General features: G+C 39.1%; 3 protein-coding genes across 3 annotated transcripts; 2 read left to right on the top strand and 1 right to left on the bottom strand.

Moving 5' to 3' along the window:
- The first annotated feature begins 31 nt into the window (after nucleotides 1-31).
- LOC120419179 (1-acyl-sn-glycerol-3-phosphate acyltransferase alpha-like) lies at nucleotides 32-11,484 on the top strand. The gene is made up of 3 exons (XM_039581844.2): nucleotides 32-596; nucleotides 9,672-9,805; nucleotides 9,868-11,484. Exons 1-3 carry the CDS (start codon nucleotides 412-414, stop codon nucleotides 10,563-10,565), a joined length of 1,017 nt encoding a protein of 338 aa, XP_039437778.1. The 5' UTR covers nucleotides 32-411; the 3' UTR covers nucleotides 10,566-11,484.
- Nucleotides 11,485-14,765: 3,281 nt separating this feature from the next.
- On the bottom strand, nucleotides 14,766-17,706 carry LOC120419098 (protein maelstrom homolog). The gene is made up of 4 exons (XM_039581692.2): nucleotides 17,401-17,706; nucleotides 17,126-17,327; nucleotides 16,144-17,054; nucleotides 14,766-16,080 (listed from the first exon to the last, which is right to left on the bottom strand). Exons 1-4 carry the CDS (start codon nucleotides 17,548-17,550, stop codon nucleotides 15,490-15,492), a joined length of 1,854 nt encoding a protein of 617 aa, XP_039437626.1. The 5' UTR covers nucleotides 17,551-17,706; the 3' UTR covers nucleotides 14,766-15,489.
- Nucleotides 17,707-23,757: 6,051 nt separating this feature from the next.
- On the top strand, nucleotides 23,758-27,396 carry LOC120418699 (uncharacterized). Its single transcript, XM_039581169.2, has one exon. The coding sequence runs from the start codon at nucleotides 24,303-24,305 to the stop codon at nucleotides 24,735-24,737; it is 435 nt and encodes a 144-aa protein (XP_039437103.1). The 5' UTR covers nucleotides 23,758-24,302; the 3' UTR covers nucleotides 24,738-27,396.
- Nucleotides 27,397-27,915: the final 519 nt, after the last annotated feature.

Raw genomic sequence — 27,915 nt, 5'->3', positions numbered from 1 at the left:
GGACAACAGTGCGCGTTGGTATTGGTGCCGCCCGGGTCGTCTGTCGGTAGCAGCAGCAGCAGCAGGCGAGCGTTTATGTGCGTGCGTGGGAGGAGTAACCAAAGAGGAGAGCATAAATAAATTCATTCTACCGCAGTCGGTTGTGAGAATCGATGCTAGCAGGAGCATCGCGACGCCTACCTCGTCGCCGTGTGCAGAACAGGGAATTTAAAGTGCTACCGCCGCTGGTAGACAAAGTGTTTGGAATAGTCTTGTAAAATCAGCCTGCTGTGCTCGGGAGATTGTGCTTTAAAAGTTTAAAACAGATGAATATCCGTTAGAAGGGGTAGTTGGTTACAGTGTAAAGTGCACCTAATTGGATAAGCAGGCAGTGTTTTTTTGCGTCGCGACGGTTCGATTTCCCAGGTCAATATGATTGCCAGCTGGTACGAGATCCTGCTCATTTGTGGCATCATCCTGCTGCCCATTTGCTATGAAACGAGCCACAAATTTCGATACAACTTCAAGTTTTTCGTGTACTACTTTGCGGTCATGATAAACTCGTTGATATTGATACCAGCGATGCTTTTCCGGGCCAAGGATGTACGAAATCTGGTGTAAGTAGTCATAAAACATTTATGTAATTTATACATTTCCAACTGCCCATCATTGTGAGGCTAAATTTAAGTTTTTCCTTTCACTCGCGAGGAAAATTCCGAAAATCGATATTATTGACCTAAGAAAAGGCTGACTCCGCGAGGAAGCAGACGTGAAGAAACGGACACGACAAAATAATAAACAACGGTTTTCATTCACACCCGTATCATATCATCGTCGCCTTGTTTTCACCCGATGGAGCGCGTTTCTTCGCCGCGGAAAAGCACTTACTAATTCATTCACTTTGATTTAGAACGCTCAATCAAGTTAGCAGTGCTCATGGCGGCGGCGACGAAGCCTACTCAGAGTAGTAGGTAGTTGGTGGTGTTTATATGAATGAGAGTGAAAACGATAATTTGCAGTGGGTTGCTGCGACAGACGTGGATGATTATGATGATGGTGCATCGTCTGGCGAATATAGTGCTTGCTTGGATCTAGATGAGCATAACTCGCTAAATTGAGTCCGTCATAATTAGAACAAAATGTTACAAAGAACAATTTTAACGCTTAAAAAATATCACTGAACAACCAGATTGATATCAAAAACTCGAAACACACACGTATCGATTGGCAGATTTCGATAGACCATTATCGCGCTGTTTTGTACGCTTTTATTGGCCAAAATAACAAATTCCCACATCGTTTTTCGATTACTCCTATCAAGGCTGTGTTTACATCTGAAAAGGAGTACGTAGCCTTAGAGCACATTCTAATATTTATTAGATGTTTATGCTTGGTGTGCGCAAAAATAGATCACTGTTTGGATTTAAACGCAAGCCAATTCGTAATGTTAGCACAGATTGGAGGTGTTGCTCGAATTGGTGTGATAAGCAAATATCGCTTATCATTACAGCTTCTAAACTACCTTCCACCCAATACACATTAGGTTGGTCCAACGTTCACCTTTTTTCAATTTAATCAAAACTAACGAATTTTGGACCCAATTAGGACACATAAAAGACCCTTTAACAAATTGGTACAGAATAAAGTTACTCAATTTTTGGCTTTTACCCAACATGTGTCCAAATTTCTATTCATTTCACTCAACTACTTTTTTATATTTTTTATTTAACTGCTAAAATTTTTAGATTGGTTTGTCAGATTTTCAAACTATTTGGCTAATCGGTTAAGTCTCACTTCGGATAATCGAATGACGATTTTTTTTTCTTTGTACAGTCCAGACTCGAATATCCGAAGCCTCGATTATCCGATGTTTCGATTATTCGAAGTTCGATTATCCGATGGTTTGTATGAGACTTCGAATAATCGAACAACGAACAAAAATGTTTTTAGTAAAATTTGAATGGTTGATTGCCTTTAAAGTTTCTAAATGCATTTTTCAATATTTAATGACCGCCATTTTGGTCGCATTGGATTTAAAAATTCGTTTAATTTAAATTTATTCGTTTATTCGTAAAATTCGGTCATACATATGCTCAAAGAAGCCATTTTGCATCATTAGTTTGTCCATATAATTTTCCATACAAAATTGGCAGCTGTCCACACAGAAAAAAATATTCCTGTAAATTTACATTATTTATCATGTACCAAAAGGTATCATGATAAATGATGTATATTTACATTAGGTTCATTGGTAATTTACATTAGATTCATTGGAAATTTACATTAGTTTTGAAAATATACATTAGTTATGGAATTTACATTACTTTTGGAATTTTCATTAGTTCAAATCAACTAATTCTGATAGGCCAATGGGAATATTCCCATTCATATGAAAAGCTCTACTTGGATTGCAGTAGGAAAAGAGTGTGGCCTATGTTCTATTTTAAAATGATTGAAGCGGGCAGCAAAAGGAAATTCGGATTTTAAAAAGTTGTTTCACAAGTAGGGGACGCTTTCTGGTCGACGGCCAAGTGGAATAACGCTGGACTGGAATCGAAGGGACGACGGGTAGGATGTTCGGTGTTACTGCTGCCACCCGCTGCCGACTGAGCCATCTTCGCATTTTATAAACGAGCGGCTAAAGCATCAACTTGTTCAGGTCGAGGCTCAGGCAGTGGGCCAGTGAAGTATGAGAGCGATAGAAAGAGAACCAAATATAACTATTTTTAGTTAGGGTAGTTTTGAAGTCAACGTTTGGCAGAAATACATTGGATATATGATTTACATTAAATAGGAATTTACAGGAAGCTGAACACGGGTAAAAATTCATCAGATTTGAGTTTCCATGCTCAACGTTTCCATTAGATTCATGATTTACATTAGATTTAGATTTACATTTTAGTAATTTCCATGACTTTTTACTCTTTACATCATATTTCAACATTACATTCACAGCAAAAAATCCGATGGTAAAATCGCATGCAAAAGCATGCACATCACCTTCGTCAAAAAAGACACTTAATATTACACACTGCATGTACAATTTTTGTAAACACAAAAAAAAGTTGCAACCGACGGGATTCAAACCCAGCACCAACAGTAAGGACTGGCGCCTTAGCCCGCTCGGCCATCAGACCGATGAAAAATGGAAAGGATAAACGCATATATGAGCTTGACATTTCGGTCAAGTAGGTTTCCCATACTGATGGGCTACATATTGCACGGTGTAATATTACATAGAATTTCATAAAATAATGCAAATATTTTTTTACACCCAGGCCTTTTACACGCAGCTCGATTACTACTTTCTTTGCTGTGTTGAGTGAGTTTACATAAGTAACAGTAATTACGTGCTGCGTTAAGTTACATATTTTTTCTGTGCATACACCACACTATTTTATTTATTTTTTCTAATATGTTTAGGGGACATCAAAATGCGATCGTTCAGAAATTTCCAGGTTGTGCAAAAAATCTTTGACCGAGTTATGATTTTCTGAATCAATACTGTTTTTTTTTTAAATCGAAATATTGGTCGCAAACAATGTTCAACTTCATTTTTCGATGTAAAATTCAATTTGAAATCAAAAAGTACTTTAGTGAAATTTTGATAAAGTGCATCGTTTTCAAGTTATAGCCATTTTTAGGTAACTTTTTTGAAAATAGACGCAGCTATTCATTTTTTTTTAAAATAGTGCCCATGTTTGCCCACTGTAATTTTTTTTTCAAAGCTGAGAAAATTCTCTATATTTTGCTTTTTTGAACTTTGTTCATATTGCGCGTATTCCCGAAAAAGACACGCGGCATACCAGCCTCGCAACGATGCGCCGCACTTTCGACAAATGCGCGCTGTCAAATCCCATACTTTGTGTTTTGTTTTTGTTGATCTTCTTCTTCGAATTGCTTGGCATTGTTGCCGGGTATGTTTTTTATTGCTCCAAAAGTGCAGAAAATCGCTGGCAACAGTGTCTGCGGCACATTCGGAAAGGCCGCGTGGCGTGTACCTTCGAGAGAAACGGACAATAGAGATCTCCACGGTTTCTCTCCCGCACACCACGATTCTGTGTTAGTATTTGTATTTAAAGTATTGTTTTGGTTTTGAACGATTGTGATTGGCTGAATTCCAAGCAGCTGATTTTGTTTACACTTTTTTTACGCAGACATAGGCAAATCGAGTAGATCAATCGTCTGTAAAAACCAGCTGTTTACCACGTGCTCGTGGTATAACAAAGAACACAGCTGATTTTGACAGACGAATCATTCTACTCGATTTGCCTATGTCTGCGTGTAAATTTGTTACAAACTAACACACTCTCGCGCGTGGATATCTCTATACGACCCTTAGTTGCTGCGATATTGCCATGCAATGGTTTGAAAACAGGAAAATTTATGTTTTTCAGTCTCACCCAAACAGCCCACCATTATCGAATGTCAATATCTCATTTCTAATCCCATTTTCTAATGTCAACATATCAGAAAGTGAAAAAAAATAAATAGTGTTTTTTTTTGCAAATCAAGTTTTGGTGACAAAAAGTGAAATTAAAAATCACCAAATTTTTTGACCGTGTATAATTTTTTTCAGTGTAGTCCTTATCCATACCAAGACATCAAATCGATCAAAAAATTTCTTCAAAAGATACAGATTTTTTGAATTTTCATAAATTATTTTTGTATGGACAGCTGCCAAATTTGTATGGAAAATTATATGGACAAACTAATGATGCAAAATGGCCTTTTTTGGGCATACCGAAAGCACCAAAAAAGTTTCAGCCGGATTAAAAAATACAAAAATTAAAATTAAAAAATTATTTGTAGAGAACTGCTCATTGATAGTACAATACTAAAGGTTCTGTGTAAATCTAAATCCGTCGAAATATCAACTTTAAATTTTTTTTATCAGTAGTGAAAACCATGACTTTCGATTTGCCAAAATATGCAAAGTTCCGTAAATCATCAGCTCTAAAATTTTGGGAGATTGAATTTAATTGTGCATATCAAGCCACCCTAAAACACACGTGCACCTGCTTAGGGTCGATAACAATTGCGCTGTATAGTAACTGGCGCTACTACCAGAAGGTGGCTTTTCCCCTAATCTACGCACATTCTCAATGGCCAATAGATAACACGAGCGATTTTTTGTGAGGACAGATACGATTATATGAGAAATAACCATTATTAATTGCAATTTCCAATAGATTTTAGAAAATGATCAATTTTGTAGTTATTTCTTAGAAAGATACATCAAGAAGTTAAATTTAGCAACAAATTAGTATTAATTCTTGAACAAGTCGTTCAAACTTTCCAGATCCCCGCAGCAAATAAAATAAATAATCAACTAGGTTAAGGATCCAAACATGCTGTTCACCTGGCGCTAATTTCACTGGGTCAGGCGAAAAGTAAAAACATCGTCACCGGTAGACCTCTGCTGTCCGGCTGAATAAGTAAAATGTGTGCACAAACTTGTTCGCAAACGACCCGGCAGACACTTTGGCGTTTGGGTCATGATACAAAGATACATACCTAAATTGATACTTCCACCTCACTGGAGCGGCTCGACTTGGTGCACTCAATTTATCTGTCTCCTTAACGAGGTTGATATAACTGCCTGGACGTACACTACTCAGTCTGTGGACACTCGTGACGACGACGGCGACGCTGGCAGAATCCAGAATTAGCTTAAATGTGTTCCAAGTCCTAACTTGGTGAACATGTAGCTTAATCGTTTTTTACTCCAAAGAGGTACCTCCTCGTGAGCATTGACCTTAATGGTAGTTATTTATTGTAACTTGTCACAAAGTGACGGCGATCGCCAAAAAATATCACTTTCATTACAAATCAAAGAGTTGCAAAATAATTCATGCCCTTACGAACACCGATTTGCGCGCAAACTTGCCATCATTACCTGATGCCGGCGTTTGGGGAGGTTCATTGCCACGTGGTGCGCTTGGACGTAGCTCTAAACCTGTTGTGCGGTAGACGGTAATGACCTACAGGGGGTGCCATGCAACCGGCTCGGTGAACTGAATCTCCTGTAAGGTTGATAAGTGACTTTCATTGAAGTACTCAACTCTAGGAGTCTTTAAATGGTAAAATAGTAGAAAAATCAAAGTAGGCAAATAGGTTCTAGCCTCTCAAATACCTTACGCGGCTAGTGCAAACATACTTGGTTGCTTGGATTGCCTTTAATGCTGCCTGAAATCCCCAGAACCAGATTTTGTCACCCGGGTGGGCGATTAGATAAGAGGCGCGCCGCCATATTATCGGTTATTTCGGGTTTCAAAGGCCACCGATAAGTGACGCAAAATTTGATAAATTTGAATGCAACTGCATTAGGACGCTGCAGCTGTAAACAATAATAATTTCGTTGCTAGCTCCCCGTTTAAGCAACAATGGAATTAATTGATTTAAGCTAGATTAGGGGAGAGTGGAGAGACTTGAGTCGCTTTTTTTATGTCGCGCATAGTTATCACTAATTATTATCTTAATATATCACTATGAACATTTGTAGGAATCAAAAAAATTAACCTTGAACTATTGTTGTAATGATTGTAACCTGATCCACCTACAAAATGTTGAAGACATCTTAAGAGACATGTTTCTTATTGATCCGAATTATTGATTTTATGTTAGTTACAGCAATTTCACTTAAAACCTGTACGGTTTTGTTGAAAATATGACAAAAAAAAATATAAACATGAAAAATATTATACACCTATTTAGACGAAAATTGAGGATGTTTACAAAAATTGATAATGTTTGTTTACAAAACATTTGAAAAATGGTTGAATGTGCATTACCTACGTCATCTTCAATTACGCTAATTAAATCTATGTACGAAAAACTAAACCAATCGACACCCTAGTTAGTTTGCAAAACGTCTTATAACAGCCATCACGACCTCCGACACTTATTTGATTTTTTTTCTCTAAAACAAGGCAAATTTCATAGTTTTTTAATGGACGGACGTTTATGTCAAAATAACACCAGAAAGTCAGGAGGCGAAAACATTTTTTTTTCTAAACTTCAAAAGAAGAAACTTTATTAACTGAAAGCTATTTTTAATGCATTTTCTTCACTTTTTTTTTACTTTTAACTTTATGATTTTTTGTGAAGTCTGGTCCAAAATTCATAAAACAAAAATGTATTTTTTCGCTATTTTTTTCTTTGTTGCTTAGATATTTATTTTGAAAACTGACGATTGCAAAACAACTGTACTGAATCAAGGTTGTCAGTCGATAGAATTATCGTCGATAATAATATCGTCTAACGATAACGATACAATGGTTATCGTTATCTTCGGGACGATAACGATAATCTATCGTTATCGTTTATTCCGATAATTATTCTATCGGCGATAATCTTATCGCTGATAACGGACGATAACTCATTTTTAAAATCTTTCATAAATAAATCAATATCATATTAAATTTTCATTGCAGTTGCTTAGAATATGTTTTTTGATAATGTAGTAAGTTTCAAAGCATAAATGCAAAAAAAAATCACAGCATATCGTATTTTTTGAAAGTACTAAAGTTTTCATAATTTGAAATATGGGTATCAAACGAAGCGAAATTTTACCTGCATTTTCACTGTTTTAGATTTTTTGAATAAAATACTAATATTTTCACAAAATACCGTATTTTCTCGAAAATACTCAAATTTTCATTATTCGCAATATGGGTATCAAACGATTCAAAATTTTGCATGCATCTTCACTGTTTTAGAGATTTTTAAATAAAATACTGAAATTTTCACAAAATACCGTATTTTCTCGAAAATACTTTAATTTCATTATTCGCAATATGGGTATCAAACGATTCGAAATTTTGCATGCATTTTTACTGTTTTAGAGATTTTTAAATAAAATACTAAAATTTTCAAAAAATACCGTATTTTCTCGAAAATACTCAAATTTTTACAATTCGCAATATGGGTATCAAACGATTCGAAATTGTGCTTGCATTTTCACTGTTTTAGAGTTTTGTGAATAAAAAACTAAACTGTTCACAAAAAACGGTTTTTTTTTTGAAAATACTCAAATTTCTATAATTCGCAATATGGTCATCAAACGATTCGAAATTTTGCATGCATTATTATTGTTTTAGAGTTTTTAGAATGAAATACTCAAATTTTCATATAATTATAAAAAAATAGTATTTTCGAGAAAATACGGTATTTTGTGAACAGTTTAATACCGTCAGTGGGGGTGACATTCGGTCAAAAATCGAAACACCTCTCGTAATTTCTTAATAACAAAACCAATTTAAATAACATCGAAAATCTTTCAACGTAGATTTGTTCTTAGATAGTTAACTAACATTTTTCCAAAATATGGTGGATTTTAATTACCACTACCTTAAATGCCAATAGTTTTAAAATTGACCCAATCTCCCCTTAGAAGGGGTGACATTGGGTCAAATGAAACTAAAATGATGCTCAAATACAACGATATGGTAAAAACAAGTCATCCAACAGTGTTTCTTGTTCGAGGGAATCGTATTGACATGCTACAATGTTTGAAGAGGAGATTTTCAAACATTTTGGTAGTTTTCGAGCAATTCCAAAAAAAATATTAGAAAAAATAATTTTTCGAGAAGTAGTTTTTGGCCAAAAACGTACCACAACTTCAGACAGCTGTCAAAATAACAGGATGTGTTCTAGCAACGAGATTTTTTCAGCGAAGTCATCTTAAGATGTCCCCTACACAACCCTTTTAACAGAATCCAGTTTCATTGAGAAGAACCTGAGAAATGGTAAAAAATCACTTTGACCCAATCTCACCCCCCAGACCCAATGTCACCCCCACTGACGGTACCCATATTGCGGATTGTGAAAATTTGAGTACTTTCCAAAAGATAATACGGTATTTTGTGCAAATTTTAGTATTTCATTAAAAAACTCTAAACAACTCCCCCCCCCATCGTGGACAATTTCCATACAAATAAAATACTTTTTGTATGGAGCGTGGAATTGGGTCTAGGGTGTGACATTGGGTCATACAAAAATGCTGAAATTTGTGTGACCATACACAGAAAAAAAAAGTTGAATTTTGGAATGTTGAAAATTTGGTGGGTTGAATATTACCTCTTTATTTGTGTAATATTACATAAAAAATGTGTAAAAATGTGAACCTGATGAATATTAATCAAAAACTGATGAAAATTCATCATTTTCTGGGGTAAAATTTATCATTTATTTTGCCACAAAATCTGTCACCATTTCCTGATGAATATTACCATCATTTTTTTTTTCTGTGTACCCCCAGACCAAATATCACCCCGAATCAATATTTTGACCTATTTGTAGGATGCACTGTAATTTTCTATCAGAAGTTTTGCAAAATAAACGGGAAACAGAAAACCGACCTCAACACGAGTTTTTTTAAGGCTGTGTCTACCTCTACACTGTAACTGAAAATCGCAGTTTGCTGAGTTCGTTTTCGCACTTTTTCATACGATTTTTTCAGTTCAACTACGATTACACTTTTTTGTGTTATCGCAGTCGAACTAAAAAAATCGTATGAAAAAGTGCGAAAACGAACTCAGCAAAGTGCGATTTTCAGTTACAGTGTATGTAAAGGCGGGGCCAGACAATGTCCAACGACCTTGGAATTGGCCGTCAGTTGCACTGCCATTCGAAATTGGTTGAAATAAAACTTTAGCATTATTTTATAAATTTCTCATATCTCTTTCCAGGTGGGCAGGAGCATTTTGTCGCCACATCTCGACGGTTCTCGGCCTGCGCTGGGAGCTTCGGGGAGCGGAAATTTTGTCCCGTGACGAGGCCTACGTCATCGTCTCCAACCACCAGAGTTCGCTGGACATTTTGGGTAGGATGAAAGTTTGAATTTTATTAAATAACTTTTTTCTAAAATTGTATCTCTCTTTTTAGGAATGTTTGACTTTTGGCACGTGATGCAAAAGTGCACCGTGATAGCGAAGAAGGAGCTTCTGTACACTGGACCGTTCGGAGTGGCCGCCTGGCTTGCGGGACTGATTTACATCGACCGGAAGAACCCGGCCAAAGCGCACAGCGTCATGAACGACTGCACCGACATGCTGAAGGAAAAGCGCATCAAGCTGTGGGTGTTCCCGGAGGGTACCCGGCGGAACACGAACGAAATTCACGCGTTCAAAAAGGGCGCCTTCCACGTGGCCGTCAGCTCCCAGTTGCCAATCATGCCGGTGGTGTACAGCTCGTACAGCACCTTCCTCGACGACAAGGCCAAAATCCTCAACAACGGGCACGTGATCGTGACCACGCTGGAACCGATCGAGACGAAGGGCCTCACGACCGAGGACATTCCGGCGCTGATGGAGCGCGTGCGGAACGTGATGATCGAAACGTTCAAGGCCACCTCGAAGGAGATCGAAGTCAAGTACGGCGTGAATGGGAACGGGCTCGCGACCACCCTCAACAGTGGCGGAAAGGGACGGTTCCGGTATCTGGATGAGTTGATCAAGCCGAAGCTTGGAGGTGGAGGCGTAGCAGGAGGGGATGCCGGGTCGCCTCTGGTCAGCAATGGGTCGTCGGTAAAGCAGATGGTGCCACCATTGGTACCGGACGGCGTTCACCGGCGTAAGGATTAAGGATCTTGTGCTGCCACATTCTGGGTTCTCTCTGCGAGTGGAACCACGCAGCTGGCATAATCGACGGCAAACCCACACTAGTGAGAACATGAAACCATGTTTTTCTAACTTTTTTGTATTTATTAGTAGTCGTTTGTTTTTTTTTGAGCTAAAGACGCTTATATCCAATGTATTATTCTAGTATTTTTTTAACTTTAGGTTTTTGGTTTTGTTTAACAATAAAAACAAAGAGTCATTTATCAGAAGGCAATCATCAATGCAACCGAAAAAGCACTTAATGACGACAACCAACACATGTTTGACTAAACCTCGAAAGTAAATATTACCACTGGAAGCTGTAATTAAGCAAGTCATTAGACGTAATCAGGTGCAAACATAAGCAGGTCCTGCTCGAAACAGATGAATGATACTTCTTTGTTGAGAAACATAGCGTCTCGTAGCTGAGTGCAGTGCAATCCGAAATCACTGCGGTTTCTTTACATTCACAGCAGAATTAACTAAATTAGTAATGTTTATTTATGTGTTTTGTTGTGTACATAAGTATAAATTCGTGTGAATTATTTTATACTGAAGAACAAATCTTATGATAACCAAATTAAAGCAAGGAGGCATTTTAACAGAATTTTCAGACAACTAGTTCATAGGAAGCAAACACATCCACACACATAAATCGACAGACTTATGAACCTTCAACGAAAGTATAGGGACAAAATTAATACGAGTCCGTATTGCGTCGCCATTATAGTTTCGAAATGTGATCACAGTGCAGTATGGAGTCTAATTTTGCCTGATAAAATATCTTCACTGTTCTGTCATAGATACAATGTATAAATATAGGGAAGTGCGTCGTGGAATGCGTACCCCCGCAAAAGTGTTAGTTTTCAAAGTTCAATCAACAATAAAGTAAAATCTAAAATTCCTTTGTTAATACGACAAGTTGGTATCATGAATATCACAGCCGAAAAACTGCCCATTAGAGTTGGGTGGGTTATTTTGCGATTGTCCACGCTCCATAAAAAAAGTTTTTTTTTTGTATGGACAATTTACCACATGGATTATGGATGAAACTTAGTGAGCCATAGCGTGTGTTGGTTCTAAATCTGGTTTGGAAGATATGATTTTTTTTAAATCGTGTTTTCTGAGGAAAGGCTATAAAATCACTCGAAAAATAAACTTCTTAATACGAGCTCCTAGAGACCCACCACAAATATTTTTTTATAAATTCGGAAAAATTCATACAATTTTGTCTCTTGCACTATTAAAATCGATGAAAATTAATTTCTCTACATGTCACCTAATTAGGCTTAAAATTTTCAACTGATAATATCTCGGTAAATTGCAGAAATTATAGGAAATTTCCTCAGTTTTTCAAAGATAATTTTTGGAGGTGCTTTTCTGTTAAGTATTTTTTACATCTGGAGTAACATTTGAAAAGAGCGCATAAGCATTTTGACAGCTCAGCAATTCTCTACGAAATCGATATTTTTTTAATTTTATTTTTTGTATTTTTTAATCCGGCTGAAACTTTTTTGGTGCCTTCGGTATGCCCAAAGAAGCCATGTTACATCATTAATTTGTCCATATAATTTTCCATATAAATTTGGCAGCTGTCCATACAAAAATGATATATGAAAATTCAAAAATCTGTATTTTTTGAAGGAATTTTTTGATCGATTTGGTGTCTTGGGCAAAGTTGTAGGTATGGATAAGGACTACACTGAGAAAAAATGATATGTACTCGGTATTTTTTTTTTGGTTATTTTTAATTTCACTTTTTGTTACTATAACTTGATTTGCACTATTTTTATTAATTTTACATTTTCTGATGTTTTAGGGCAAATTTCCAGAGCGTGCCAAAACATTTTTGATCGAGTTATGAATTTTTGAATCAATACTGATTTTTTAAAAAAATCGAAATATTGCTCGCAAAATTTTTTCTAGCTTCATTTTTCAATGTAAAATCGAATTCGCGATCAAAAAGTACTTAAGTGGAATTTTGATAAAGTTTTCAAGTTAAAGCTATTTTAGGTAACTTTAAAAAAATAAATAGTCGCAGTTATTCTTTAAATCGCATTAAATCTAGCGCTCATGTTTGCCCACTAGGGTGCCCAGAATTTTTTTCAAAACCTCGCTCCACAACCTGATTATTGTTCCTTGAGCTATTTTAGGACTCTGGGCCAAATATGAGCAAAATCGGTCAATATTTACCCATTGATACTCGAGGGTGAAGTTTGTATGGGAAAAATTGGAAAAATGTATGAAAAACCCAATTTTCTTACGGCTTTTTTTTGCAGGGCACGCTATTTTCATCCAAATATTCTCAAAAGTGAGATTCTTATTGCAAATTTAATGTTCTACTACTTTGTAGAAAATGCCAAAGCTGTAAAACTCGATCCTGAAAAGTTATTAGCGATTTAAAAATGTTATTTTTGTATGAAAAACATTTTTTCACTCGAGTTCTCGAGGCTCGAGTATCAATCAGTTAATCTTAACCAATTTCGCTCAAAATTTACACAGATGCTTAAAATAACCCAAAAAACCGTTTTCCGCTTGTGGAGCAGGGGGTCATTTTTTCTGGGCACCCTATTGCCCACCCTTGAAAAAAAAATTGAGAAAATTCTCCTTTTTTGCTTTTTTAAACTTTGTTGATACGACGACCCTTAGTTGCTGAGTGATTGCCATGCAATGATTTAAAAACAGAAAAATTGATATCTTCTAAGTCAAGACTAACATTCCAAAAAGACGCCCTTTTGAAATGTTAGTCTCGATTTAAAAAAATGAAAATATTGTTTTCGAAAAGATCGCAAAATTTCACTTTAGATTTTTCAAAAAGACGATTTAAAAAAATCATATCTCCTAGTCCAGATTTTTCAACATGTAAATAACTTCCTAAAAGTTCTAATTCTAGAGTTTTCTAAAGGTCCTGTAAAAAAATTGTAAGATGAGTTGTTTTTGTTTTTGTTATATATTGTTAGTTGTTTAACGATCCTCGGTCCTAACCTGGTCACAGCACCTAAAAGGACCTAATAAAAATAAGTTAAGACAAAAAACATATATTAGACAATAGCTTATAGGACCTTTAAAAAACTCTAGAATTATTACCTACAACTTTGCCGAAAATACCAAATCGATCAGCAAATTCCTTCTCAAGATATAGAATTTCATACATTTAAGTACATACCCATTTTGTATGATCAACTCCCAACATTGTATGGAAAAACTTATGATCGAAAATGCCTCCTTTGGAATTGGAAATGCATGGACAAACTTTCATCCCAATCAAAAAAATAAAATTTAAAAATCTTAAAAAAGGCGAAATCTTTTTTCAAAATGTTGTTTGTATTTTTCGACCTGTAAAGTATGAAGAATGGTTAAAAAAAGGTCCAAATGCATATGTTTTTGTAAATTTAATTTGAAAATCTATTTTAAAGTTTACTATAAAATCAACAACATAAACTCAATTCTAGGACTCTATTTGAATTGGGTGTGAATCTGATGCGCAAATAAATTTGAAAAGTGCAATTTTGATTTTTTTTCTTTAAATATAAAAAAATATGTCAAATTTTTTTAATTATAAATTGCAAAAAAAGTTGTTAAATGAATTCATTATTTAAGGCAGCTTGAAATTAAAAAAAAACAATCAGTGAAACAAAGTTAATTTGTGAGGTTTTTTGCTTTAGCGTGCATGATTTTTGTCTCTGTCAAAAATGAGGCGACGTTGTCAATTTTACGAGGTTCGTGTCCAAGCTGCAAGAAAGCTCGCGAGCTCAAACTCAATCAACTGTGGTACCAAACGATTGACAGGTGCTCGTTTGCCTACCGTCAGGCGTTTTAACCAAACTAGATTTTTAAATATAATTATTGATGCTTCGAAAGACGTGCAAGGACATTGAACTTTTTATAAGATTTTCAAGAATTTAATATAGCAAAACCGTAGAAATATGTACCCTCCCTGCAAAGGCTTATGAATTGATCTCAGTTGAAAGGTTCTCCAAATCTCTGAAGTTCAAATGTAACATCCTGGAACAAAACTGCTAATTTCTAATAAAAATACAAATTGAATTGAATATAGCAGAACAAAATTGTGATATTATCAGATAACAAAAACGAGTACTTACCCATAAAGATTCCTCCCATTTTGTTTGATAAATAAAACATTGGATTTCGGACGAAACGCAAAACAAAAAAACAACATTCAAATTGGATTTACTTTCCTTTATTCATCATATCGTGAAACGCAGTCGCCGTTTGTAGTGTAACACATTTACGGATAGCTTTTTAGACACTGGTCTCTAGCTGGGGTGTGGTGGACCTAAAAACCACGCCCATGATTCTTTCAACTTCGTTCAATTTGCACGCGTTCGCGTTGAGGTGCGGTTCTTTTCGGTTCATTCTACTTTTTGTTGTTACATAGTTTGATCTCTATTATTGTTTGATTCATCATTTTTATTTTTAAAGATTTTTGAATGCGTGTATTTTTTTGAGTGGCCACTTTAGTGATTTTATCTTTCAAATTGTAGTTTATTTCTTACCAGTAAGAATACATTCTATTGATTAAGGAGAGAAACTTTTCCTGGCTCAATGTATTTTGCCTTTTCTTAATTACTAAAGTTGTAGATACATTAATTCTTATAATATATTGTACCGTTAGGACATTTTAGACGTAATTTTAGCAAAATTGACAAACATGAGTAAAAAAAAACATTTGGTTCTTCAAAATCTGGTTGCCTTGGCTTTTCTTGGCTCTTAATATTTGATGTTGTTAATAGGTGACAAAACAGAAGAAAAGCGAAATGGAAAGTGTGTTAAAATGAGAAAATGAAGAAATAAAAACTTTCAAAAAACTAATATACAATTAGAACAAACATGCGGTAGATCGAAATGTGTCAACTTTTCTCAAAATTTCCCTGCCTCGCCCCTGCGCTTACTTGCTAAGTTGGCCCCGGCCCGCGCTCCGGACGGCGCCCAGCTCGGGAAAGTCTTTCGACGAAAAGGCGTCGCTGCCGGGCGGCGAACGCGGCGGTTCCGGCGGTGCCACGAGCGAACCCCTGCCGTAGCCTCCGGAGGGACGCGCCGACGACGTCGACGGCCGATCGGACGAGTCGGGCGAACGGCGCTCCTGCTTGATACGGCCGCCGCCGCGCGTGTAGTCTGGCGAGGCGCGACCTCCGCGGGTGTAATCCGGCGAGCCGCGACCTCCGCGGGCGTAGTCGGGTGATTCGTCGCGGCCACGGTAGCGGTCGCGTTCGCGCCGGCTGCTGGAGCTGCGCTCGTCCCGTCGGCGGTCCGGCGAGTCACGCCGGTACCGGTCGTAATCGCGGTCCCGTCTGTCGCGCGAGCTGCGGGACGACGGCGAGTAGTCGCGACGATCGCGCGTGCTTCGGGATGACGGAGAGGGATCGCGGCGGTAGGAGGAGGAGGAAGAGGAGGTAGCTCCCCACGGGGTTCGCGAGTCGCGGGCTCGGCTGCTGCTGCTGGCCATGCTGTCGTTGAGCGCGGGGTATTCGTCCTTGACCTGTTGGGGGGAGGGAGTGGTGTTTAGTGATGTTGGAATTGTGGGTTGGGCGCGTGAACTCACCTTGACACGTTCGCTGTAGCTGGAACTGGCCGCCGAGGATGAGGGACGACTGGACAAGTAGCGGTCCTTCATGCGATCGTCGTCGTACTTTTCGTAGTGACTCTTGGGCAACTTGGACAGCTTCGGGTTGGTGAGGTGGGTGACCTCCGATGAGGACACAAACGAGCAGTTATCGAACTGGGTGCTGATGTACGAGCTGGTGTCCCCGATTGCGGTCGTGTTGCACAGGTCCGTGTCTGCGTTCAACGGCAGATGGCGGCCCGGTTTCATCTCGATGCTCAGATCGAGACAGCAGCTGTCCGAGATGATGAACGCCCAGCGGACGCACTTGGACAGCGGGCAGTACTTGCCGTTGCCCTTTTCCTCGTGGAAGTCACACGAAATGTCCTTGGTGTACTCGTACACATCCTTCTGGATGATGGCCTGGGCGATGTGGACCGACGGGAACGTCTTGATGTCCATTCCGAAGCTCTCGGTGGCGCGCTTCAGCTGGTAAAACAACTCCGACAGCGGACAAACCAGCAGCGTGTTTTCATCCATGTTGGCCTGGGTCAAAATGCCCTTCAGGATGTTCTCCACCATCTTGATCTCCGTTGTCTCCGTAAACAGCGGCGGCATCTTCTCGCCCTGGGACAAAAAGTTGAACAGCCGCAGCACGATCTCGTCGTTGTCCTTTTCGCCCATCGCGTCCGGCGGAATCGGCAACCCGTGGTCCGACTCGCTGTGGACCTTGGCATCGTACGAAAAGCCCAGCGGCAACTTGCCCGGATCGATGAACATGTGCAGCCGGTCCTTGACGCCGTCCCGCAGGCTGTACCGCACCAGGCCCATCTCGGCCGGAATGTAGGTGCCGTTCGAGGTCACGCAAAAGTACGCGAACGAGATGAAGAAGAACTCCACCTTTTCAAGCTCTGTGGAAAACACCACGTTTTAATCATAAATCGAAATTTGGCTTAATTTCACCGAAATCCGCAATCCTTACCATTGCTGGCCACTCCGGCGTCCAGCATGCCGGCGATGGTATTCTTAATGGTGTCCGCCTTTTGCTCTTTGGCCTTCTGTTCCGCCTCGACCACGGACAGCGGAACTCCCTGCGACGTGTACCGCTCCCCGTTCTCCCGCAAGAACTCACGGTGCTGCTGGGCCATCTTCTGGTACGGTTCGCGCTCTTCATTGGACATTCTCTGCAAGCAAAAAAAAAAACCCAAACTTTAATGGAACCTTCTAGAAGGTGGCCTCAAACAAGGACGCGCTTACATTCCAGTGCGGGGACGCCTTGGACTGCAGCTCGAAGGCACCGCCCCGGAACGTGTAACCCTCGGCTTCCTTCTTCTTTTTGTACTCCATCATGAAGAAGTAGTACGGGCCCTTGGGCTGCCGGTTCTTGTTGTGTCTTCGCGGGGCCATCCCGAAACCGGATCCGCAAGGAAAACGTGTCCGCTAGAAAATCAAGCTTTCTCGCTCCCAAACCACACAAATTTAATCACAAAACACGAGCAGTCTTTTCAACACGACAAACAGCACTTTAAACACAATAATTACACAACTTTTAGCACGATTAACACGGAAAATTTGACGATTTGCGTCGCTCTCGATAGCAAGAACACGAAGAGATTGCGGAAAGATGGCTGCCCAAAGATGCACCGCAAGAAAGAAAACATTCGTGACCAGACGAAAAAACGCGCGGATGAACTCCTGCGCGGGGTGAATTTTCGAACATTGAAGTTTGACAGATCTACTTTATCAATTTGCAAAGTTGCCAGTTTTTGGGGAAAACCCGGTTGTTTTTTGTGAAATTACACGTTGAATCGTGACAGCTCATATTTAAACAACCAGACATAAGATTGACAAACCCTTTTTTCATGTTTACCCGTCGTAACCTTTTCGAAAGGGTCTCCCCGACAGAACCCTTTTTGAGGGGTACTTCTGATTTTTAGTGTTACATGCTTGCTTTTTTTTTTTGTTGCAAGAGCATTTATTAAGTTTTACACCGTGACGTCATTTGACAGCTCGTGTGCACTGTTAACATGGTCTTCGTCGATTGTCGACGAATTTCCCCGAACAAAATCGACGACCGCATCGAGCTGTGCTAAGTCCATGTAAAAAGTGCACTCCTTTCTAACCTCCAAATCCAGTCGGCGTAAAACCTAATTTATTTACACTTTACCCTCGTTGGTTGGTTCCTTTTTTTGACAAATTTTTCAATTTGTACCCCGATGGTTTGACAAAGTCAAACTAAAAAGTGAAGAACTGTCACTTTTTACATGGGACTCACACTTATACACTCAAAAAAATCCACACGTTGATGCTACGCAGTGTTGCGTTCCTCACGCGCTCACGCGCTCGTGAGCGCTCACTTTTCGCTCATTGTGAGGAGGAGCGCTGCGCGAGCTAGCTCACGTTTGCCCGCGATCACGTTTGCTCCGATTTTTTTCAGCTCGCGTTTGCCCCACGCTTGCGCTCGCACTCATTTTTCGCTCACGGAGCGCTCACTTTGAAAGTATCGCGAATCGTTTAACTTTTTGAGACAGTTTTTTTGTTTTTCAATCCTAGTTAGATTTTATACTTAAGGCGCAGCATGTCAGTGGAAACAAGGGAAGGGGGAAGCGCGTGAACAAAAAGGACTGTAAACCTTAGAGAAACTTACAAAACAATGAAATAATTCAAGAAGATTTATGCTGGGGTAAGTTCGATTCAATGTTATATGCTTGGTTGATTAAAATATAAAATTAAACTGTTTTATGTACCTAAACAGTTTGTTGGCTACCATTCCAGCGTGCGGATCAGAATGAGCAACCATTAAACAAAAGTCATTCCATTTAATAAATCGTTCAGTGCTTGGAAACGGCTGATCATTTTTATAAAGTTAATCTTTCTCTTTCTCATTCTAGAAAATAGGGTAAAATTGTTGAAACAGTTCTCTTTTTACAAAAAAAGCCTCCAAATTGCTAGTGTTTGAAATAACTCATTCGAATGAAATAATATAAATTGTCATTGTTATGTTTTAGCACATAAAGGGTGGCTCCTCTTCCGTCAAGTAAATTATATCTAAAACTTCCGCTACCAAGCCTCTGAAAATATTCAATTACAGATTCAATAAATGATTTTTTGAATATGGACATTTTCTAAAATGTTCCGAATATGAGGGATGATTATAACTTTTATAAAGCTTACTGCTGTTTTTTTTTTAAATGTCCAATAAAACAATTTTTTTTTGGTGTTTTTAAAACCGCCTTGAGTCAAAACTCCGGATTCTAAAAACTTAAAATAAAGATTTGTCAATGTTTTGTACATATTAGTGCATCTCTTCACGTCAATGATTTTTTACATTAAGAATGAGTTATCTCTCTGAGCTGAACCAGCCTCCGGCTGTTAGCTCATTAATAAAGATAAATAATAATAATGAGTTATCTCTTAGTTAGCACACTCAAGAGTGTATCATTCTGCCCCTTGGCTAATTCTGAATTTAAATAGAACGTATATTTCGGTTCGCCGACTAAATCCATTTTATTACTTACTGTTGTTTGTTTGACCACTTTCTTGTTTGTTTTTGCTGCCTGTGCTGAGATAGTTCTAGAAACTTCGTTTCAAACAGGCAGATGCTTCAACAGGGAAAAACAACTACCTTTTATGGCTCACCAGCTCACGTGAGCGCAAAACGCTCCGGTGAGCGTGAGCGAGCACGAGCTACCTGATAAAAACTCACGCTCCAGCTGGAGCGAGCACGCATTCCGTGAGCGCTCGCTCATTCGCAACCCTGATGCTACGTGAAAAATCACGTAACCCAGATTTTCCCCTCGATAGGCCCGTTTTACGTGACACACGTAAAAATAATGTGAAAGTGTTCTGGCAAAAAAATGTTTTCACCACAGACAAACAGACGTGAATCTTAGTTGATTTTTTCAAAAAATCCATCGTCCCTACAAGAAAATTCAAAATTGGGCAGCACACACTAGCGCGATCTGCAGTCCTGTCGCGAAAACCCATAAAAATGGTAATTTCAAGCTTTTTTTTATCAAAATCACGCGTCATCACCCTTCTCAAAAACCCGACATAAAAAATGCCGGTTGTCGTTCGAGTTGCCAGTGTCGCACGGATCGTTTGGTCGGAAACTCGACAATCGGCCGATATGCACGGCAACAAATCGATTCACATTTCTGTCGATGCAATCAGTTTGACAGTTGTCAAATCAGAGAACTGTAAACCGAATCGACCCAGTTGTCGTTGCTGTTCAGAAATGGTTTTTAAGCATTGTATATAAAAATTAACATAATGGCGTCCAATTTTCCGGGATTTTGTGAAATTGATTTTTTTGTTGTTCTGAGTTGAGCTTTGGATTTTAAATAAACCACAATTTTTAATGTAATGTGATTCGAATTGAAAATATATATTTTTTTACTTATTTTTTCATATGACATGACTAGAAAAGCTTGAAAAATTTATTTTAAAATGTTAAAAATGAAGTGACAACAGATAAAATGATACCAGTCAATGTAAATTTTTTGATAGGTTTTAAATTTCAAGTTTTATATAAAGTATAATTTATTTTTAAGTAAATGCCGCCAACTGTTGAAAATCAGCACAGCAGTGTGAATAGGCACAGGAAATTTTAGAGCAAAAAATTTGGAAATCGGAGTACTAATTGTTTTTTTTTCTGTTCCTGTTTTAACCTAAGTCTATCAAAACATTATGCAAAAAAATAGCATCAATAGCTGACTTCATTCGTTACATTTGTCCTGATTTGCCCCAAATTTCTGTAATTGATGAAAAATAATTTAATATGTTTGTTTTCAAATTTAAAATCATGTATATATATACGCAAATATAATACCCATTCTTATGAAAATATATTTATATAACTAAATAGACCCGTGGTGCAGGGGTAAGCGTGGATGCCTCTCACCCAGTCGGCTTGAGTTCGATCCCAGAAGGTCCCGGTGGCATTTTTCGAGTCAAGACGGGGAAGTAAATGTTGGCCCCGGTCAGGTTAGGTCGATAGCTCAGTCCAGGTGTAGTCCTCCTTTCCTGTTTCGGTGTAGTCGCGGGTAGGCAGTTGGACTAACAATCCAAAGGTCGTCAGTTTGAATCCCAGGGTGGATGGAAGCTAAGGTTTGCAATTGCCTCAACAATCAAGCCTTCGAACACATAGTTTCGAGTAGGAATCTCGCTATCGAGAACGCCAAGGCAAAGCTGTAGAGCGAATAATTTGATTTGATTTTTATTTGAGAAAATATTTAGAGTGCTAGACATTTTGCGGATCTGTAAATTAAAATTTTAACATATTTTCTCAATACGCCAAATTAATGCTGGTAAACGCCGAGTACAAATGTTAATACTTTAAATTTTTTTATGGATTATTAAGTATAAAACTGTTCATGCAGTGTCGTGTGAGCAGCAGCGCCGAGAAGATGGATTTTTGTGGCGTTCTTTTTGTGCTGTATTCGTGATCGTGTTCATATCATGCATGCGGTGAGGGGGGTCATTGTGCTAATGAATATTATTGCGCGTCAGTGTCGTGTGAGCAGCAGCGCCGAGAAGATGGATTTTTGGGGCGTTCTTTTTGTGCTGTATTCGTGATCGTGTTCATATCATGCATGCGGTGAGGGGGGTCATTGTGCTAATGAATATTATTGCGCGTCAGTGTCGTGTGAGCAGCAGCGCCGAGAAGATGGATTTTTGGGGCGTTCTTTTTGTGCTGTATTCGTGATCGTGTTCATATCATGCATGCGGTGAGGGGGGTCATTGTGCTAATGAATATTATTGCGCGTCAGTGTCGTGTGAGCAGCAGCGCCGGAAAGATGGATTTTTGTGGCGTTCTTTTTGTGCTGTATTCGTGATCGTGTTCATGTCGAATTATGTGGAAGGTGCGAAGCCGCGTTTTAGGATTCTTGTGTCTTTGTTGTTTTATTTGTGTTTCCATCTGGAGTATTAGTTTTAAAATTATTTTCATTTTTTACAGCTTCCTGGAATTATTTTAAATCAAATGTTTACATGTAAATTTGTCTACTCACTATATGATTTATTTAAATGTTCATATTATTCCTTATCCTATTCCTTTCCTGTAATATACCATCTCCTCATACCATATATGATCAAATTGCTTAAATTAACGAAACTTTCTAAAACAGCATGGGAACCATCTGGAGTATTTATATTTTAAATTACTGTTTTTTTTACAGCTTCCTGGAATCATCTTGATTGTATTCATTTTATTTATTATATTTCTTTTATTTACTATATTTATTATATTTATTATTTATCATTATTACAAAACTATATGCTTATTAGATAATACACTACAGACTCACATTTACACTTACAAACATTCAAATCATTAAATACATTACGCACTCAACCATTTTCATCGGCCCGATGAAATTCCCCTAACCCCCATTCCAAACCTCCCAAAAATATTCCGTTCACTTTTAAAAGTCGCATGGGTTCCCTGCACTTTTGCCACTAGTGAACAACAAAAACATCCCCTCTCAAATCCCCACGGGACTGTATGGGCGTAGCCTTGGAGCACAGTGTGGAAATTTACGTTCTTAGATATTCTTGGTTGTACCGGGCAGCAATCAAATTGTCTAAGAATATTGAATTGACCATTGTGGCACCCCCTACAGCGTGGTGCAGACCCGTTATGCTATGCTATGCTATGCTATGCTATTATTAAGTATAAAACTGTTCATATTTTTCCACAAACAAATCTGAATATCCAGACCAAAATTTGTTTTCTTTTAATTACGGGAATTCCCGGGATGGACGCACTAATTACCATACACTTTGCAAAACTCATACAGCGCATCGAAGTGTTTCATACATGACCTGGTCCTGATGTACAGATCACTCGAATATCAATCGCAGAACAGTTGAATTTTTGGTGATTGGCGATAAATTAAATTTAAAAGCCAAACACTAGAACATCAAATGTTGTTGAAAAATAATAGTACGGCCAAGTGAGATACAAATTCTACCACTGTGCTAGCCGACCCGCTGAAAACGGGAGTTTTTGTACTACTGGTTCTAGCCTTCGATAAAAGTCGTTTGTCGTTTACATGGATTAGTCTGCCCCTGAACGGTATGGTTAAACAAAAACTCAATTTCATGTTAATACCTATGTTTAATGAAGATTGCCATCGAAAATGCCTTCTCCTCTTTTTCTGATTAAGTGCACATAGAAGTGCACTGATTTCAAGTCAGGTTTACAATTTTAAATCCAGTTTTTTATGCGCGTTTACTTTGACCACTATTTACATTGTCATCGAACAGATTGTTCGCAAACCAAAATAGAGTAGATCTCTAAACTTAGGCACCGATCTGAATGGCACACAAGCTTTTAAAAACTTAAAGGGCAGATAAACAGAACCCAAGAATAAAGTGCATTCGCTTTTGCCTTCAAAAATTATGCCGGGAAAACAACAACAACCGCCGGCAAACGGTCATCTGTTGAGCCTCACGCCGGCGGCAACGGCGACGTGACGTCACAGAAATTCCACCCCATTCGTCGCGAACAGCAGTATGGCGGGCACACAAACACCAGCACACCGCGAGCCGAGACCGGCCTCCCAAAGTAAGACGACATAATGAACCCCGATATAGTCGGCTGTCGGTCTCGTGGTTCACTCATTCTGTGCCGAGACATCGCCGAGAGCGGATCGCGAACCCAAAGCAAAAACACAAGCAAATCCAAGCAAACAGTGAAAAACGAGTAGGAAGAAGACGAAGAAGTACTTTCACTGTAATCACACAGTCGTTTGCTAAGCAACGCGAAATTATTTTTTTTCGTGAATAGTTTTTCGCGATTCGGCGGTGACCAACCGGAACGAGATACGGGCCTAATTCACGTGCAACGTTGAAAAGTAAACATTTTTTGGAGAGTTTTTCTTCGACCGGAAATCGTGCAGGTTTTTGCGCTGTGAAGAAAAATTGCCGACGACGGAAAATTGTGCACAAACATACACACGCACGGGCTAAAAGCGTGAGAAAATCGTGAGGTTGCATTGACACACAAACTGACAGCAGCGTGGAGTATTGATTTTTTGGTGTTTTTTTTTTGGAGTGAATACGTGACGTCGTACACACGAGCCTCGGATTAGTGTACAACGGATTACAATTATTGATTCCGGCAGCACCAAACCCCGGTGTAAACACAACGAAAGATGGCTTTCATGATGCCAGTGATGAAGAACGAGTTCGACATTTACAAGGGACGCCAGCGGCGTGTGTCCGAGTGTTCGAACCAGAGCAACTGCCGGAGCCGGAAGGTTTCGGAGAGTTCACGCTCGGACTGTCCCAGTTTGTCAACATCACCTGGGAATGAGTTTATGGCGGCCGGTTCGCCGGCTCGGCACCGTAGCCATCCGATGTACATGTCTCATCTGGCATCGCGGCCCCAGTTTTCCCGGAGCGCTTCGCGGAACTCGCAGAGTTCGCTGGTGACGAGTCCGACGAAGGCAGCCAGCGCCAGCAGTAGCAGTCCACCGAAGCCGGCCACCGGTAGCCAGAGCAGCCTGAGCAGTTTCCACACCCGGCTGGTCGACAAGCTGCGAAAGTCGTTACGGAAGAGCAAGTCTTCCGATGGCGGCCGTTCATGAGCAGGCGCAACGATACCTAGTACTGAACCTCCGGACGCCGATACGGATCAGCAGCAGGATGACGGGGACGGCGGGGCCGACGACGACGAGGCGGAGCTGGTTCTATCGGACAGTGTGCTTCACGTGACGTCTAAACCGCCACTTCCCCACCGCTCCAGTACGACACCGTTCCGGACCAACAGCAGCAACGGCAGTGGACGGCACCGATCCAGGCGAGGCACGCTCAGTGCTCCGAGGTAATTTCTGGCCGATGACGCAAAACCGGCCACAGAGAAGAAGGGGTTAGATCTTATCTTTGTATTGTTAACTCGGAACAAGCTATTAATACGACCAGAACCAACATCGAGTGGAGAGAAACGGGTGCCATTGGAGTACGTTGAATATCATTTCCGTTCGGTTTCTGTAAACGTGACCTGACTCGCTGAACTATAGCCGAATGTGAAAGCACAACATAATTTCAAAATTATTGAAAATTTGAGTGTTGGTTTTTGACAGTAGTCTACATTGATTACGGTAGGGATCAGCAGCAGCTTTAAATAAACTTATTTAGACTTGTAAAACGACACATCATCGTCCTCATTTAATTTTCATGTTTAGCAAAATTCAAAGCAAAACGTTACTCTGCAGTAATCTCACATTTCTGAATCGCTTCGCTGCTCAACGAAAAAAAAAAAACAACTAATGCGCTTGAACTGCGTGTTTTGCATTTGGCTTAAAATTGACAGAGCATTATGCAAAAAACAAAGCTTAAAAAATGTTATACAGACCGGTATCTTACGTAACCCAATAACACAAACACACATCAGTCCCCCGCCTGATATATACACATCTACCAAAAACATATTGAACTATACTCCTGTATCTGCTAGTGTATATGTGTGTACTAATAATCGAATATTCTAAACCGGCAATGGAATAAGCAAAAACGAATCACAAAAATAAACGCAAACACGGGATATATTGATTAAATCTAATCCAAATCTGTGATATGTGCTGAATATACATAGATTTAAATTAGATAAAAAAAAGCAAAACAAAAAAAAAACTAAACAACACAACTTTACACAATGTTTTAACTCATGTAACCTGATTTTCGGGCGCGGAATAAAACGATATTATCGGTTATAAAAATTGCAAAAATCGCACGCTAAATTAAAACGAGCCCGATTATTGCATCATGTCATCGCAAAATTTACGGTCTTTTTTTTCGCTACTGCAAGCAATCGTGTACGCAAGTAACCTGACCTCTGTGTTTGTGTGCGTGGTTCACGCTTGTTTAACGACAAGTGGGGCTGCCGAAACGGGCTTGACATTAAAGTTTTTTTTAATCCCAACCGCAATACAAGCCTGATGAAAGTTTGAAGGATTGAGCTGTGATTCAAAGGGAGGGGAAAGCGCCGAACGTCATGTGAGAGCTTGTACATTTTTATTTATACTACACGAGGGGGAAAGAACAGTCGAGAAAAAAAAGCAGAACGTGCAGAGAAACCTTTTCCTTTTTTTTTGGCAGTTCTCATAGACAAGTGGAAGGTTTACACGTCCATTTGTCGGTGAGAGATGGTCATAAAGTTCGCGCTTGATGCATATATTTACAAAAACTAATGGAAATATCACTGTTGTTCGTATGTATACCCACTAATCTCTACACCTTTACTGTACTATACATGTAGCGAGACAGGGGGAAACTAAAACCGGTTACCCGTTTTCATCGTCTTGGAGAAAGCACCTTCTTTACAACTTTGGTGAACTAACCTACTTAGATGGAACTCGTCTTTTCTTTGCCACATCAATTTCGCACATTTCCTATACTAAGAAATATTTATATAGTATTCAAAGTCAAATATGAACAAAAGTTGAGAATCAAAAGATCTAGCAAAATTTATCACTCTCATTAACACATCTTAAACCTACACACACACACCTGTAAAACGGAGCTTTATTTTAATTTAAAGACTGCTGCTTAGAGTTAATCAAGGATATAAGTTATCGCGTGGAAGGAGAACCCCCAAGTTACTACATTTAATTTGTACTTATAAGTTTAAGAATCGGTATCATAGAGCCCAAGTGCATGTGACATTTAGCGTGATTTTCATTTGATAAGCTGTCAAGTGAGTACTAAAATTCTAGCTGTAATGCTTTTCTGTAGCTGAAAATTTGTGTATAATTGGTTCCAACCACTCACACTTTTATCGTGTGCCAGGAGGTATGACAAACAGTGGAGAAGTAAGGATTCGTCTGCTCGTTTCCGGAGATTCACACTTACACCCACTTTTAATTCGAGAGTGAACAGAGAAACATAGCAAAACATTCCATTTTGCCAAACAAAATCAACCAAATCTCAGAAGGAAGTTGGTTCGAGGAACGAATTTTAGTTTCAGTGTAATATTTTTCACGTTGGTACTGAAATTCGTGCTTCGGATCACAAGCAGAACTAATTTCGTTTCTATCCTGGCTTATGTTTTCTTTCTTTAGTCGAAAGGTTAATTTATTTCTTTTGTATAAACGTTTGAAGTTTGTAATAGTATTAAGGCAGAACATTATATCTATACATATATTTTGTATCAATATACGACATAATGGACCTACAAAACTATGTGAAAAATAATAAAACCACAAATAAAGGATCAACTTAAATAAAAACAAGTTTTAAAAACTAAAACCCCCGCTTTGCGTTGTTTGTTGACTGTTCCGAAAGTTCACCGATCCTGAAAGTGGCTATTTGTGGGACAGTGTGTCTCAATGTCGTCAATCGGCACAATTCCGAGACAACTGGTCAGTTGGACAGCGCCCATCCATCACCGTGAAGAAAAAGCAGTGCAAAATCTTTATTTTTTCGCGCAAATTCCTTAACTCGTGCGTCAATTGAAGCCAAGACCCCACACCTCCCTTCCCCTTTTGTTTTGCTCTGCGCGGCCTTCACCAGAAGACTGTAAAGTGGTAGGTATTATTTATTTTTTTAAATTTTATTTTTAACACACTTTACTAACCCAACCCCGGGGGGACGATGATGATGCCATCCCGTGTCCCACCAACCCATGTGCAGCGGAGGCGGTTTTGCGCAAGATTGTTTACAAATTCATGCAGCGTGAAAATCCATCATCCATCGCGTGTTGTTTTTCACATTGGCACAGCGTAGTGAGAAGAAGAAGTCTGGCAGCTTTTGACCGAGCCCCACCCA

Source organism: Culex pipiens, chromosome 3 (genome assembly GCF_016801865.2).
Source record: "Culex pipiens pallens isolate TS chromosome 3, TS_CPP_V2, whole genome shotgun sequence".
NCBI lineage: Eukaryota > Metazoa > Arthropoda > Insecta > Diptera > Culicidae > Culex > Culex pipiens.
Note: the sequence above shows the minus strand (reverse complement) of the source record. Positions and strands in the feature narration are given on the sequence as shown.